The 16,448-nt window shown below is 32.2% G+C and overlaps 1 protein-coding gene across 1 annotated transcript; it reads right to left on the minus strand.

Moving 5' to 3' along the window:
- Window positions 3,682-10,810, minus strand: LOC109359929. Its single transcript, XM_019604623.1, has 6 exons — window positions 8,112-10,810; window positions 6,881-7,372; window positions 4,965-6,126; window positions 4,239-4,351; window positions 4,000-4,073; window positions 3,682-3,883 (listed from the first exon to the last, which is right to left on the minus strand). The coding sequence occupies exons 1-6, from the start codon at window positions 10,446-10,448 to the stop codon at window positions 3,880-3,882; spliced, it is 4,182 nt and encodes a 1,393-aa protein (XP_019460168.1). The 5' UTR covers window positions 10,449-10,810; the 3' UTR covers window positions 3,682-3,879.

Below are 16,448 nucleotides of genomic sequence, written 5' to 3' on the forward strand. Positions count from 1 at the left end.
AATCACGCTCACTGAAGCAAACGTTATTAAATGTCTACTTTTTAAATTAGGCAAAATCTCTCACATATATTATATCAAACACATAACAAACATGTCCAATTCCACCATATTTACAAGAGATTTGACAATAAAAATATCATTCCAAAAATCCAATTCATAAACCATTGCATGAACTTGTCCCCCTTAGTTCAAATCCATTAACCCAGAAGATTATATGTAGTAATGAAAGGGACGAAGATGATGAAGATGTAGAGGACAAATACATGAATTTCTTCTCTCCTTTAACTGAAAAAATAAGATGACAGAAAGACACAGTTCAGATTCAATATAATAAGAATGAAATCAAAATTTACATAGAAAACATGGATGAAAAATAATAGCCAAATACAAGAAATACATACAAAGATTTCAAGTTTGGTAAATCACCAACAACTCCATCTAGATTCAACCTTGACATTTCCTATATTATAAAATAAGCCGTTATTGTAGATGTAAACGCAAGCAACAATGATGAATAAAAAAGAAATAAATGAGGTAAAATAAAATAACGATTCACCTTATGCCTGAAGAGAGAAACTAAAAGCTAATAACTTGCTTGAATAAAGAAACTAAGAGAAAAAGAAGAGTAAGAGATATAAAATACTGAGCAATATGTATATTATTGTGTGAGGTTTTGTTTTTAAACCTGCAAAGATTCGTGCTCACTAAAACAATAGTGTTGTTTGAATGTATGACTTTTAACAACGCTTACTAAGCAAACGCGGTTAAATGTGTGACTTTTAACAATGTTCATTGTAATGCATGTTGTTGCTATGTCACATTTAACCATAATATTTTGAGCAAAATCTATTGAATAGATTCAAATCGACAACGCTTGCTTAAAAGAGTGTTGTTGAATATCTTAGGCAGACATATAACAACACTCATTGAAGCAAACACTGTTAAAGCTATATCCACCTATCAAATTTAGCAGCACTTGCTTAAAAGAGCTTTGTTAATTCTCTCTCGTCTTGTCTTTAATAAAGTTGTGCTAGAAAGCGCTGTTGAATAACCATTGTTAAATGTGTAATCTGGCATAATGTAACATGTAGCTTTTAATTTTGGGTCTTAGACACTGGTGCCACAAACTATGTGTGTCCTAATTAGAATGATTTTGCTGCTTTCCATTCAATAAATCCCATAACTATAATTTTGCCAAATGGATCAACTATATTGACAAAGTTATCTGGAAATGTCATGTCATCTTCTGTAACTCTCTAACCTTGCATAATTTACTTTACGTTGTTAATTTTAAGTTTAACCTGATTTCTATTTACAAACTAACCAATCATATGCAATATAAACTAATCTTTGATTGTTCAAAATGTTCAGTATAGGATATGATTACCTTGAAGATAATTGTATATGGTGAAGTAAGGAGTAACTTATATGTGCTTAAGAGGAATTCTTGAGCTAAATTTAGAAATAAGGATAATGTAAATGTAATCTATGTTGAACCTCATTTTGACTTGTGGCATTTTAGATTAGGACATCCCTATTTTTTGATATGTTAAATTTTGTTTGTAAGAAATATTCATAAGTGAACCATGATTCAACAAAGGTTTCTGATTATTGCCATGTAAGAAAACAATCTAGATTACATTTCCCTAATAACATGAGTAGAACCTCAAATATCTTTGATACAAGGACATATGGAGACCAATAGACAATGCTTCTATCCATGGGCATAAGTACTTTTTCACTATTATAGATGACTGCTCTAGGCATACTTGACTATTCTTAATGATGTCCAAGGCCAAGGCAAGATGATTGATACAAGACTTTGTCAAAATGGTCAAAACCAATTTTGACAATGTAATAAAAGCCATAAGAAGTGACAATTGGGTTGAGTTCAATGTGTCTGCTTTCTTAAGAGAACATGGAATCATACACCATACTTCATGTGTAGAAACACCTCAACAAAACTCTATTGTAAAAAGAAGGCATATACACTTGCTCAATATGATAAGAACCCCATTGTTCCACTCTAACTTGCCAAAATTAATTTGGTCTTATGTTGTCCAACATGATACCTACTTGATAAATAGGCTCCTTAGCCTAGTGTTACAACATAAGACACCCTACGAGCTTCTATATGATAACTTGCCAAATCTCCTTGAGACAAGGGTTTTTGGCTGCCGATGTTATGATTCAACCCCCACTCACCAAAGAACTAAGCTGGACCCTATGACCAACAAGTGTATATTTCTTGGGCATAAGGTTGATAAATAGTGATATGCATTATTTGATTTAAAAACATAGAGATATTCTTTTTTAGACATGTCACCTTCTATAAACACTTATTCCCTTATAGGCAAGAAAAGATCGGGTATAAAGATACTCAATATAATCTACATTCCCTGAGTTTCTTAGATCAACCTCTAGATGTTAACACCTCTACAAAAGCTGACATTATTAATAAAAAAACAACCTCCTCTAGTCTGGATCATAGTCATACACAAGATGACAACAACTCAACCTCAAGTCAATATAACCACAGTGAACACTCTTCAACACATCAAAGTGTTCGAAGGTCAAGTCAATATGACGACAATGTAAAGAAAGTGCAACTAAAAACTTAATGTGTTATTATAGAAAATATGACGACAATGTAAAGAAAGTTAAACTCTATTAATAAATCAAAGTAAATTTAAAATTCATTTTTAAAGACAAGTTCAAAATGCGGAAATATTTCATATTATCTAAACATAAAAAACGAGGCATTACGTTCAACCTCAAAACTTAACCATAAATATAATTATCTCTTTTAAGTATGCAACTTTACAATATAATTTATTTAATTGTATGATTATAAAAACATCATATGTGTAAAAAGATTCCTACATATATATTTTTCAAAAATATGACTTATACAAAAATCAGTTCAAAAAGACTAGGAGATTTTCCTAAATCAGAGCCAATAATCATAACATAAACAAGGTATTTAGCTATACATCAATTAAATTCTTCTTGTCTATATTTCTATCAATGGATCTTTGAAGCGCAACTGCAACAAACTTGTTCATATGCAAAATACATATATAACAAAAGACATAGAAGGAAGTAAGAACCAACTACGACGACCACAACGTGTAATTACATAGATAAATAACATTAACGTGACATACCCTATCCAAATCATCAATAATATTTCTATCACGATATCTTTCCATTTTCTCTACCTCCAACTATAAGAATGCAATGCATGCACACTAACCGAAGTTAACTCATTAAATCTTTTATCTAACCAATTTTTATTTCAACAAATATCACATAAGTTAGTCATCTCATCCACAACGCATTCCTATCAAGCCAAGTCCAACGGGTGAGCTCAACACATTAACTTAGTGATCAAAATATAGTTGTGCAAAACCCTAAATCTCACTATACTTTCAAGTGTATGATAGGCTGCTAAAACTGTGCAAGCAAATGTAAAATATAACCTCAGTTGTCATAAACAAATAAAAAAGTAAGGGGTTGTCATATCCATAGAGACTTGCTAATCTAGCCTTTCAATATTAAATTACTAATTCAAGTTGGTTTTCACTCAAGAGTTTGGTTGAAAGAGTTTTTAATAAAAGTCTTGAAATTTAAGATGAAAAAGAAAACTATCAATTTTACATATGAGAAAGAAATAACATCACAATTGCCTATTATCCAATTAAACCCTATTAAAGTGGTAACTTTCTTTAAACAAGGGATCTTGCAACTCAATACATAAGTACAACCCAGATTTTATGTTGTAAACTCCAATACTAAATATATATATCTTGCACTTGCAGTAACCCACGATGCCAACTAAGCAAACACAATCATCAATCCCTAAGTACCATAATTTAGTCACCTGCATCAATCAAAATTGAATAAATCACAAATGAATCTTTCACTTACAACACTGTCAAATAATAATAACAAAATCCCATTAATTTTCCTAAAAAAAAAGTAAATCCAAAAACAAACCTTGCTACTACAAGCATTCCACAAATAAACACAGTTGCAAAGACAAACAGCCAACACATTGTGTGATGACCAATCTACATGATTCAGACAATAGAAACGATAAGTTTAAGAATAAAATCACAATAAATAGACCTCAGTGTCTATTTTCCTAAACATTAATTGACAATGAAAATCACATTATTTGATAATGAAAATCACATTAATTACTCTATGTTATGCATTGATCGTTTGATACTAACCTTTGTATGAGGCAAATAACTCCATGACACAGTTTGAGCTACATTGGATTGGACTATTTCATCAACTTGAACCAATTCCTTATAATGTAGCTCAGATAGCAAGATTTGCAAATCTATATAAAAAATTAGTTAAGGACTCCATTAGAGACTAAAATTTAAAGGAACAAAATGTAACTTCTACTTTCAATTGTGAATCATCATTGTAATTTTTTAACATTTAAAATGTTGACCATTTACATGGTATCTCTATTTCTTAGTAGTCATAATTTAAATTGTTTCATTCTTCTTAATTAAATTATAAATGCTTCAAAAATATACCATTTTCCATAAAGAGGCATATTAAACTCCAAAATGAATCTATGCCCTTTTCCAAGTATTTTGTGCTTAATAATGTTTTTCAGTATAATTTAACTCAAATTTTCTAAATTTCCTCAAAATTTTATAAATAGTGTGAAATAGAGGAATAAATAGTGTGGGACTATATTTTAAATTATACTCCATATTCGATATCGTGGTTTTGAGAATATTTGTAACAATATTATGATTGCAATTACAGCTGCATCAGCTTCATCCTCCCACAATTTTCCACAATTGTGGTGAATGTAACATAATTATAACCATGATCATAACCACAATTTAAAACAACTAATATGAGATAGATAAATTATAGGTTATACATGATTATTCAACTGCATAAGCAAGTACAGGAATAGTATATAGTATTACCTATGTCGAATTCATGAAGAACTTTTTCCCTGATTTCCTTAAATGTAGCAGTTGGCTTCAAAGAGAGTTTTGGACAATTGTGGACAAAACAATGGCGTACATTCTTCAATAAAATCCTTTCCTTAAGAGTAGCCCTAGAAAGTTGACTGCATATTAAAACTTTCAGTCTTGGTTCACCACCTTCCATTAGTACTTGTAACTCATTAGCATGAATTATGATTAAAAGCTCAAGGTTTGGAACATTGATGATACTTTTCAAATAGGAGCAGTCATTGACCACAAGCACTGCAAGCTTTGGGAACAATGGCTGTAAAGAATTTGTATGATCCTCTTCAGTTATCTTCTTTAAACCCCGGCATTGTTTTATCTCTAGATACTTCAACTCTGGTAGGAACCTTGAATCATTGGAAGAAGGGAACATTACTTGAAGCATTGCACATCTTTCTATTCTTATTTTTTGAATGTTAGGAACATCACTAGATGCATTGATGAGATGTTTCAAGCTATAGCAGTCTTTGACAACAAGTAATTCTAGCTTTGGGAAACATGGTTGTAGAAAATTTGTATGATCCTCTTTAGTTATCTTCTCTAATCCCCAGCATTGTTTTATCTCTAGATTCTTCAACTCTGGTAGGTACCTTAAATTATTGGAAGCAGTGAACATTACTTGAAGCATTGCACATCTCTCTATTCTTATTGTTTTAACTTTGGGAACATCACTAGATTCATGGATGAGACATTTCAAGTTGCAGCAATCTTTGACCACAAGTACTTCTAGTTTTGGGAAGCATGGCTTTGGAGAAAGAAGATGATTTTTCAAATCTGTATCTTTTTCAATGATTTGCTTCAATTCATTGCAGTCTTGAATCTCTAGAACTTCTAACTCTGGTAGGTACCTTAAAACTGAAGTAGAAAATATAACTCTTAACTTATTACATCCAGTTATTTGTATTTTGTTAAGATTTTGGAAGATAAAAGAACTTATGGGACCCACACAAATATATAACATCCAAGGTAGATTTCTCAATTGAAGGCATTGCAACCCTAATCTCACTTGTCCAATTATCTTAACTCCACTCACACAAAAAATATTTTCTGCTTTGTAGTTTTCTATGGTTAGAGTTTCCAGAGAGAGGAAATGTTTATCCATCTCCCTTATATCCTGTATGGGAAAGGGAAAATGTTAGATGCAACTATATATCAAGTATTTATTAAATTATTCACTAGGTTTCCATAATCACACTTAATATACTTAGATTAAATAAAGAGCAATTAAATTATTATTTAACATTGTCTAGAGATGACCATTGTATTAATTCGATGTACCAAATTAAAAGTTATGATCCAATGATCAATTGGGGAGATTGAAATGGTCAAAAATTATTTTACAGTATAGTACTCCTCTTTGTATAGAACACTTTTTAATCAAATTACAAATATAAAAAAACTAGTTAAATGTAGTTATTTTTTTATATATTAAAAAAAGAATAAAGTATCTCCTCATATTAGAATATAAAATAAAATATCTCATTCAACCATAAAAATCATGACACATATCTCATTTAATAATTTTTTATAAAAATATTTTTAAAAACTAAAAAAAACTAGATATATATATATATATCATAATTTTAGTGGTCGAAAGAAATATATATTACAGTCTTCCTTTTAGTACTTTGATGATAGACTCTAAATACCAAAATTTTAATTTAATTACACTATGTATTGAACTATTAATTTATTCAAAATAAAAAGTGGAGAGAGTTAAAGTTTTTAATAAGGGTAGACATACATGAAAAACAAATGCCTCTTATAAATACAATGTGGAGTTAAAGTTTTTAAATAGAATCACTAACAGCTTTTAGACTGTATATTTTTATAAGCACAAAAGTAATAAAAAGGGGAAAGAGGAGTACCTCTATGGTTGTGCTAACCATTTTGTTTGAATCCAAATGAATCTTCATATTACTAATAGGATTGACACTGAAATCAGGACATTGAATCAACACAAACTCCTTCAAATAGATCCACGTCATGGAGGAGATTGAAAACTTCAATAGATTTTGAAGATTGAGTTTTTTCAATGATGGGAGATGAATATGAATCTCATTAAAATTTTGATCATCCATAAGACCAAACATGCATTCCAATTGGCTACACCACGACATTGAAAGCTCTTTTAATTTCAAAAATACATCAAAGTTTTTTCCTTCACCAACATCTCCAATGTCTATAATGTGCTTCAATTCACGACATGAGTCGATTATTAAAATTTCCAACATCATTGATGAAGCAGTAGACAATGTAAATAAGTACTTTATCTTATGAAGATCTTTTAGTACAAGTTGTTTAATATTGCGCACAACCAATATATTTAATCCTTGTGGAGGTGAATCTGAGCTCGATACCTGCAATTTATACACAAAGGTTCTTTAATTATAACACAAACACTTACTAGTTACCAGTAACCACTATTGTATCGAGTTGCGAATATAATTGATAGTGAAAATAAAAATAAAATACAACTTCGTTAATTAAATAAAATTATATAGCTGAGTAGGTTTGTATCATTGACTAATAGAGGAGGAGGTCATGAGTCTACCGTAAAATCGATTTTCATTGACCATAGAATATGACCTTAATCGAAATACATACAAATTGTCTCAAACATTATGGGGATGATTAGGAAAGATATATTTTACACCCTAGAGAGACTATCATCAAAGATACCACTTGTTTCCAGCATAGAAGTTACTAGGAAATGTCCTACCTTACTAAAATTCAATGCCATGATTAGATTCTTGTTGTGTATTTAAAATAACTATAATGGGTGAAATAAACATATTTATACTTCAGTAAATCTCTATATCTTAAAAAGAATTAGTCCTCCAACTATCAAAGGAGAGATACATCATAATAGAAAGCATCTCCTATTAGGTCTTACATAGTTTTCTACAAATATTGTTTGGATGTAAGTAATACATCATACTCAAAACAACACATTAATAAAGCAGATAAAAAATATTGAAACAATGCCTGATGGGTTTCCAACCCTAATTGATGGCAACATTCAAGATTGAGACGTGGATAAAGTATTGAACCAACCAAAAAAGAAAAAAAAAGAAATTAAAAAAGTAAGAGGTTTACCAATGATATTTGGTGATCTGTGACTCCATCCTCCTCTTGGATTTTCATTCTTGAGGCACTCCTCAATTTAATGGCGTATTGCTTTTGTTTTGCCTTGAAATAATTTCTGGATGAAGACCTCTTAAAGAGAGAGTAAGATTCTATAGAAATGTTGAAGAAATTTGACATGTCACAAAGTTCCACTTTTTGCAAGGACATAGGTATATCCTCCTCTTCATAAAATATAAATTTCAACTTGGGACATTTAGATATCTTGATATTTTGCAAGAGCATAATATCTCTAGGAAAAGTTACTGGAAGAATGCATTCTAATTGATCACAACTTTCAACCTCAAGAGTTTTTAATTTTGGAAAGATTAAGAGATTACTTTTGGGACCATTCCCATCTTCTATTATGTTTGTCAATAACTTACATTCTCCTATTCTTAATTCCTCCAAAAGAGCTAGACTTTGAACAATGGATATTTGAAATATGAATGTAAGTTGTTGACAATCAAATAGTTTCACACTCTTAAGATGGGAAAGATTGGTATTTTTCTTGAACAATATGCCTTGCAAATGAGCACAATGTTCTATGGATATACTCTTCAAAGACTCTAGAAAATCTGAAGGAATGTCCCCAATGCATAGTTCTTTCAAACTATCCATGCTAGAAAGTTTTAGTTCCTCCAACTTGGAAAAGACAAGAGATCTATTATGTTGAGTGTTGACAAGACACTCAACTTTCAAACAAGATTCCAAGCTAAGCTCAACTAAATCACCCATGCATTCATCTTCCATTGGAACAATTTCAGGAATGAGATTTCTCCATCCCCTCTTCATTTCTTTCAGGTGAAGAATCTCGGCTCCCCTTATCAAATACTTAAATGCTGCTTCTGATATCAATGCATCAATGTTTGGAAGACAAACACATTTTGATGTTGAATCTTTACCACCTTGTAAATGGTACCTATTCAATGTAAGAAATGTTCCACTTTGAACATTTTCTTCAACTTTATTTATGCCATCAAGGATTAAAACTTTGTTGTCTTTGTAATACAATTCTTGGAGTGATAAGCATCTTTCAATCACTTCAAATGGATTATTCCTCTCAATTTGACACTTTTTCAAGCTCAATAACCTTAATTTCAAGGTAGAGATGGCTTTTGGAAATTCATATATTGAACAATCATCAAAATCAAGAGTATCAAGGCTTTGTAGCACTCCCAAAATAGAGATGTCACCTAACTTCCAATGAGACAATATAAGGGAACGAATATTTGTTAATGATTGAAGTGAAGATGGTAACTTTAAAGCAATTGTTGGATAAAGGTTATTCGATGATAAAGACATAACTTTAAGCCTTGTCATTTTTTCAAAGAATGCATGTAGGACTTCCACATAGTTGCTTGCTTCTACATTGATTAGTAGCATCTCAACCTTTGTACACTCACACCCATTGGGAAGGAAATCCATCTCCAACTCCTCAACCCACAAGTCATTGTAATACAAATAGTGAATGTTATTCTCTAATGTAGAAAATACCCACTTATTTTTATATTGGCGAGTTCTACACAACTCAAACTCATTGTTTCGGCTCATACACCAAATTAGGTCATTCATTTTCACATGTCCTCCCTTATCCTCAAAGCATATGCAAGAGCCTATGAGAATATTTTTAATTTTAAGCACTTCACTTCTAAGATCAGAATATTTCTCTGCTTCCCCGAAAATACCAATTCCTATCCCTAATCTAATTAACATTTCAATAGAAACTTGTCTATTTTGAGGGAACATACACAATAAGAAGCATAGTGATTGGGCCTTCTTAACATTGAAATCATCATGGCTGAATTTAACAATTGCATAAGCTTTTATCAAACCTTCATCATACCTGTCATTCTCCAAGGTAATGAAAATTTTCACCCAATCTTCAAGTGGCCGCCCCTTCAAAACACTAGCAATGACCACAATTTTAGTGGGTAATCCTTCACATGCTTTGGTAATTTTTCTCCCCATATGCTGCACATCTAAAGAGGAATTATCATTTAAACCAACATGCTTTTTGAATAACATCCATGCATCTCTCTTTGATAACTTCTCTAATTGAATTAACCTCTTGCATCCCATTGAGTTGCATAATATTTTGCTGTAGGAGATTACAAGAACTCTGCAGTTATCTCTGAATGGAAACCCTAACTCTTGTACATCAATATTTTCCTTCACATCATCCAAGATTAAAAGAATTTTCTCTCCATTCTTTAATCTCTTCATTATTGTTTCGGTTCTTTCCCACTCATTTTCTCCCTTCAATGACACTCCTAGTTCGCCAGCAATAATATCTTGAATCTCTTTCATATGTGAAACCTTTGACACAGTGATAAAGATTACATGATCAAACTTTATCGACTCATCATGAAGTTTCACAATAACTTCTTTAGCAAGTGTAGTTTTACCAATACCCTTTACACCATAGAGTCCAATCCTATAGTTGCACTCCAATGATTCAAAAAGTTGGTTGTAGATTAAACTCCTGCTTTTAAAAGGAATGAAATCTTGGGAACGAAGGGATTCTACACCTACAAGAAGATGAGGAGGACGTTCAGCATTTTCAATGGCGGAAGATTTGTGTTGTTTTTCTATTTCATCATCAACAATAACAGTGCGCTTGAAGCCTCTACGTAGTGCTGCTACAAGATTTATCACTTTCTTCGAGTTGTTTGAGCTGTCACTACTCATCTACAAAATATCATGTATCAGTTTATATTGGTTTATTACATCCTTATAAATCTGAATTAAAGAATTATTAGGGTATAACATTTGGAAAAGAAAAAAATTCTGTTCAGAATTCAACTGTGTCTACAAAACAAGATTATTTTTTTGGTTACAAAAGGAAGAACACAAAACAAGATTCTATATATACATTTCATTTTGAGTAAACATAATATTTTAAATTTGTTTGAGTAGTGACTAAGTCATCTTAATCATAGGAGTTTGCTACGTATAGTATTTGAAGTTAGAGATTCTTTTATAATTAATTTTTATAGTTATCTTTAACTCATTTTATTATTTGCAACTAAATTCATATATAAAATATTAATAATTAATAAAAGCTAAAATTTCAAGATCCTCTGTTACTGGAATGTTTAAAATATGTTATTATATAAAGTCTCACGTTACTTACTATTAGAATAAAGTAGAATATCAAAGTTATATATTAGATACAAGTCCCTTGTTGTAACGTGCACCAAATATAAATACTAAAAACACACATAATTATGTCTATGGATGTGCTAGAGTTTGTAATCATTAATCTTTAGTAATATCTTGGTAGTCGCTCAACGCTCCAGGGGACGTAGAAACAATTCGTCAAACCTCGTTATCAAATTTTATTGTGTATTCTCTTCTATTTATTCTATGCACTTTATTTGATTGTTTGTGACCAACGTTGCATAACGATCGCTTTCGCTGTACCAACAATTAGTATCAGAGCCAATTGATATATGACTCATAACCCAAACAATAGATAATGGCTAAAGAGAGTGAAGACATGATGGCTAGACAAAGTGTGTCAAAAGTACTGCGCAAGGATAAAGTAGATGAGTTGAAGGAGAAGAAAACATGACAGAATTGTGGTGGGACAATATATGTTGATATAGAATATCTGAAATTCATGTACTAGATTAATATCAAGGTGGAGATAGAGACTCTCGTGTGTTGAGTTTGACCCCGAGACAATTGCTAACAACATCTCTCTAGATGTTGAGAGAATGATCTCATTTGAGATGAGAAGTGAAATGTCCTAATGGTCCATCTACAATGTCATAGTGAAAGATATTAATTGTTAGCAGATTCACAAAAGCACATGGGCAGATATTAATTGTTAGCAGATTCACAAAAGCACATGGGCGACGACTGACTTTGATGTAGGGTATAACATGTGCATTGACTTTGATGCAAGGTGTAATATGGACATTGGTAGAGATGCAAAGTGTGATATGAGCATTGACTTAAATGCAAGGATGTGATACATGTATTGGTTAGCATTGATATACAAGGTGTGTGTTGTGGTATACTCTTTGTGGTGGAGTATGATAGTTCTTTTGAGGTTTGATTGTTGGAGTAGACAATTGTGGTAGCGGTTGAGACTTTCCATGGAAACTCCAAGGTTCAGTTTGATTGAAATTGAAGAGGACGATTATTGGTGAACGTTTGTGTAGATGTTCTATATATATATATCGAAAGACTTCCTAGCAACATGTGGCTAGGCAGCATGTTCCATTATATGACGGTTCGGGAAACTACACTACAAGTTTCGAGAGATAGATTCTTGGTAACATCGTCAAGACTACTCAGAAGGTTTATGTTGTATGGGAGAACTAATCCCACAAATTCTGCCCACTCTATCACTACATTAACTCCACTTTATACTCTTACTCAATCAAATCTGATTATCACTGCTACAAATAATCTTACTAATCAAATTCAAATTATATCCGGTTCTCCTCATTATTCTCCATCATAACAACCCCACAAAATCAAGCCCAATCTCCTCATATTCCCACCAATCCACTTTAACCTTATCGCATGACACAACCTCCACCACCATTATCCATTAAGACTATAACAATCTGATCTACTCAACCCCAACCTCATCATGTTACCCTACTATATCTCAATCTTATCCCATTGCACAACCTCTACCAAACATTCAACTTCATCCTATCCTTATCCAATCCGTACACCATACAATCACATGATCCGAGAATGGCATTTAGACGCAAACAAGTTCATTTGGTAACAAAGTTTCATTATTCGATCCGACGGAACCCTCTTGCCTCACGCAAGCACTCAAACATCCTGAATGGAAAATGTTAGAATTTGCTTTGTTGGACGCCATTAATATGAACTTTTAAGTGTAAAATCTAAAAAACTTCCAAGTCACATATAGAATAATTTTGAAAAAAAAAACAAACTCCCATGTCCCACATAGGAGAGATGAAGAACTTAAAAATATCTCATATTATAAATGCATTTTCATTCAACTTTTTTTTTCTCCCTCATATTTTTTACCTGACGCATTTCTGACAAACATCCGTGGCACTAAGAATTGATACAAGTAGTCATATTGTGAGGATTGGTACTGGTATTCATATTGTGGTTATTCATATTGTGGTGGGTATTTTCGAGATTGATTCTTATAGTGCAGTAAGAATTCAATAATAGAGAACTCAACTGTTTTTTTTATCCTAGAGACGACGTGGTTGATAGTCTACTTGCTTATTTTAAGCAGTACCATGAAGCATCTTAAAGAGAGTGACCTAGTTGTGATCCAACCATTAAGTATTATTTTGTGCCATTTAAAATTGTTGCAAGATGCGGTAACAACAATTTTAAGACGTTTGTATTACAATGACATTCGTAGATAGTATTACTAGACCAAACATCTTTGACCTGAACAAACCATTTTGGTTTGATGAGACAAGTTTCAAATGGTGACAATATAAGATGGAATTTTCCCACAATGAGAAAAGTTGTCCACGTTTTGAAAACCGATATCCCAATGATGCCAGAAAAAGTTGAAAAAACGAAAAGGGATAATCTGACTACTGAAATAGCTCTCTAGAATGAAAGTGATTACTTTTGTAAGAACTTCCTTTTGACTGAGTTGTCTAATGATCTCTATGATTACTACAACTCATACAAATCTGCCAAATTAATTTGGTATGCACTTGAAAAAATATAATACTGAGACTAAAAAGTATGATGTTAGTCACTACCACAAGTATTAAATGACTAGAAATATAATACTGATACTAAAAAGTATGATGTTAGTCACTTCCACAAGTATTAGATGACTGATGATAAATCAGTAGAGTCTTAGTCCAATAAGATACAAAGAATTGATGATGAAATCATTTATGAAGGTATGCCCCTAGAGAACTAAACTCGCAAGTAGAGCCTATGAATGTGTATTAATTGGATATGTTGTAAACAACAAGACGTACAAGTTTTATGACCTTAACGCAAAAGTGATCATTGAGTCTAACAGTGTTGACTTCAATGAAAAGAAAATCCTTTTTAAATTAAAGAATAGTGGGGGCACTTCAACTAGTCACATAGATGTGATTAGAGATAATGATAAAAAATGAAAGGTTGGAAATAGAAAGGGTAATAAGGTACCTTAAGAAAACAATAAACCTTGGATTACATTACCGAAGGTTTCCAACTGTCCTAGAAGGATTCAGCGATGCTGATTGAAATACTCTTTCAGATGATTCCAAAGCAACCAGTGACTATATATTTAGCAGAGCCAGTGGGGCTATTTCTTGGAAATCAAAGAAACAAGTTATTTTGGCTCAATCCACTATGAAATCGGAGATAATAGCACTAACAACAACTAGTAAATAAGCAAATTGATTGAGAAGTTTGCTTACAAAGATTCCCATATGTTAAAAAATGATACCAACTATGTTGATCCATTATGATAGTACCGCGACTATTGCAAAGATTGAGAACCACTTTTATAACGGTAAGAAATGACAAATACGTTGTAAGCACAACACCGCTAGAGAATTACTCTCTACAAGAGCTGTTAGAGTGAATCATGTACGCACTGAGAATAACTTAGAAGATCTTTTGACAAAAGAACTAGCTGGAGAGAAAGTCTATAATACTTATAAGAGTATGAGACTATTGTCATTAGAACGAAGATCACCCATGATGGTAAATTGACCTAACTGACTGGAGATCCCAAGAAATTGGTTCAATGGGTAATAACTAGTTATGATTGATATTAGAATGAACATGCTATAAAATTATGAGAAACATGATTCCTGCAACAAATTTAAGGATGAGTTAAACTCTTAATGAGATCTATACTCCAGTTGGAATGAAGTACTCAGGCAGGCTGCAGAAGTACTCTTGATAGACTCACCTATGTGAATGTGGAAGTGGTGACCACTTCCTATAAAATTTAGGGACATAACTTTATAGAGCATTCACTATATTAAGATAGATGTGCATGACCTTTAACTACAGAATACACATTTGAAAAATTGTGTGTGGTTTGATGCTAGAGATAGAGTTCAAGACTACAAGTCTCTCTAGTAAAATATGGATCTTACTTACTATGTAAAGGTTCAAGTCGCATGACACATTTGTTTACGAACAATCTTATTGAGACCACAAAAATTCTTGCAAATCGTTTTTTTAATTTCAAATAGGGGATTGTTGGAACTTGCTTTGTTGAAAACCATTAGTGAGAACTTTTTGGTATGAAATCTAAAAAAAGCCTCAAGTCCCACGTAGAAGACTTTTAAAAAAAAAACTCTCAAGTCCCACATAGGAGAAATGAGGAACTTGAAAAAAATGTCATGTTATAAATATAAACCCCCCTTCATATTTTATTGCTCCATGTTGAATGCGCTTTCATTCAACCTTTTCTTTCTCACTCATATTTTTCTCTGACGCATTTCCGGCAAACTTTTCCTTTTTTTTTGTGGCACTAAGAATTGGCACAAACAACCAAATTGTGGGAATTTCGAGAACTGACACGGTTAGTCAGTATTGTGGTTAAAAGATTGATAATATGCTTGCAGACAGTGCCATAAAACATCTTAAAGAGAACGACTTGATCATGACTCAGTCAATGAATATTATTCCGTGTCATTTAGAATTATTGCAAGCTACGATAATAATAGAAAACTATCATGTTTGAAGAATTTAATGCATTGCTTACCACTAACGCATATATTATTGAGCCAAAACATGATCACTTCATCATTGCACACTATTTGGGTCTATAGAATAAAATCCACCACTGATGGCTCCATTGCACACTATACGGCGAGTCTACTTGCTAAAGGCTTCTACCAACGTCCTGGCGTTGATTATAATAACATATTCAGTTCTGTCATCAAACAATCAAACTTATCTTATTGTTGCAATTTCTTGAGGATGATCTACAATTCACATGGATGCAAATAATGTCTTTCTGCATTTTGTAGAAAAATGTAATTCAATAAGCTAGTAGGAGTTAATGGGCTTTTTGTTGTATTTGGGCCTTTGTATAACTAACTCTATAAATAGCAATTCACATAGTTAGTTGAGTTAATTACCAACTAATACTTTCCAAGAATAGCAAGTCTCATTCATTATCTTCTTTTCTTCATTTTCACACTTTCTTCTTCTGTTCTTTATCTGCAAACTTCATCTTCTTCTCTAACAGTGGTATCAGAGCTAGAAATGATTCAACAACCAGCGGTGGTGTCAAGAACGACATGGGAAGCCTCAAGGAGTGAAGCTCACGGTTGAGGACCATTCGTGCAAGGGTGGAAACAAAATTCCAAGGGAGAA

Source organism: Lupinus angustifolius, chromosome LG11, assembly GCF_001865875.1.
Source record: "Lupinus angustifolius cultivar Tanjil chromosome LG11, LupAngTanjil_v1.0, whole genome shotgun sequence".
NCBI classification, from domain to species: Eukaryota; Viridiplantae; Streptophyta; class Magnoliopsida; order Fabales; family Fabaceae; genus Lupinus; species Lupinus angustifolius.

Bases quoted from the DNA above. Each gene is read 5' to 3' on its own strand.
- LOC109359929 (XM_019604623.1), bottom strand. From the start codon at position 10,448: ATGAAAGAGATTCAAGATATTATTGCTGGCGAACTAGGAGTGTCATTG. The intron at 6,127-6,880 runs GTACTCCTCTTT...TTTCCCATACAG, and splicing joins TGGTTAGCACAACCATAGAG to GATATAAGGGAGATGGATAA. The intron at 4,074-4,238 runs GTTAGTATCAAA...TGAATCATGTAG, and splicing joins GTTATTTGCCTCATACAAAG to ATTGGTCATCACACAATGTG.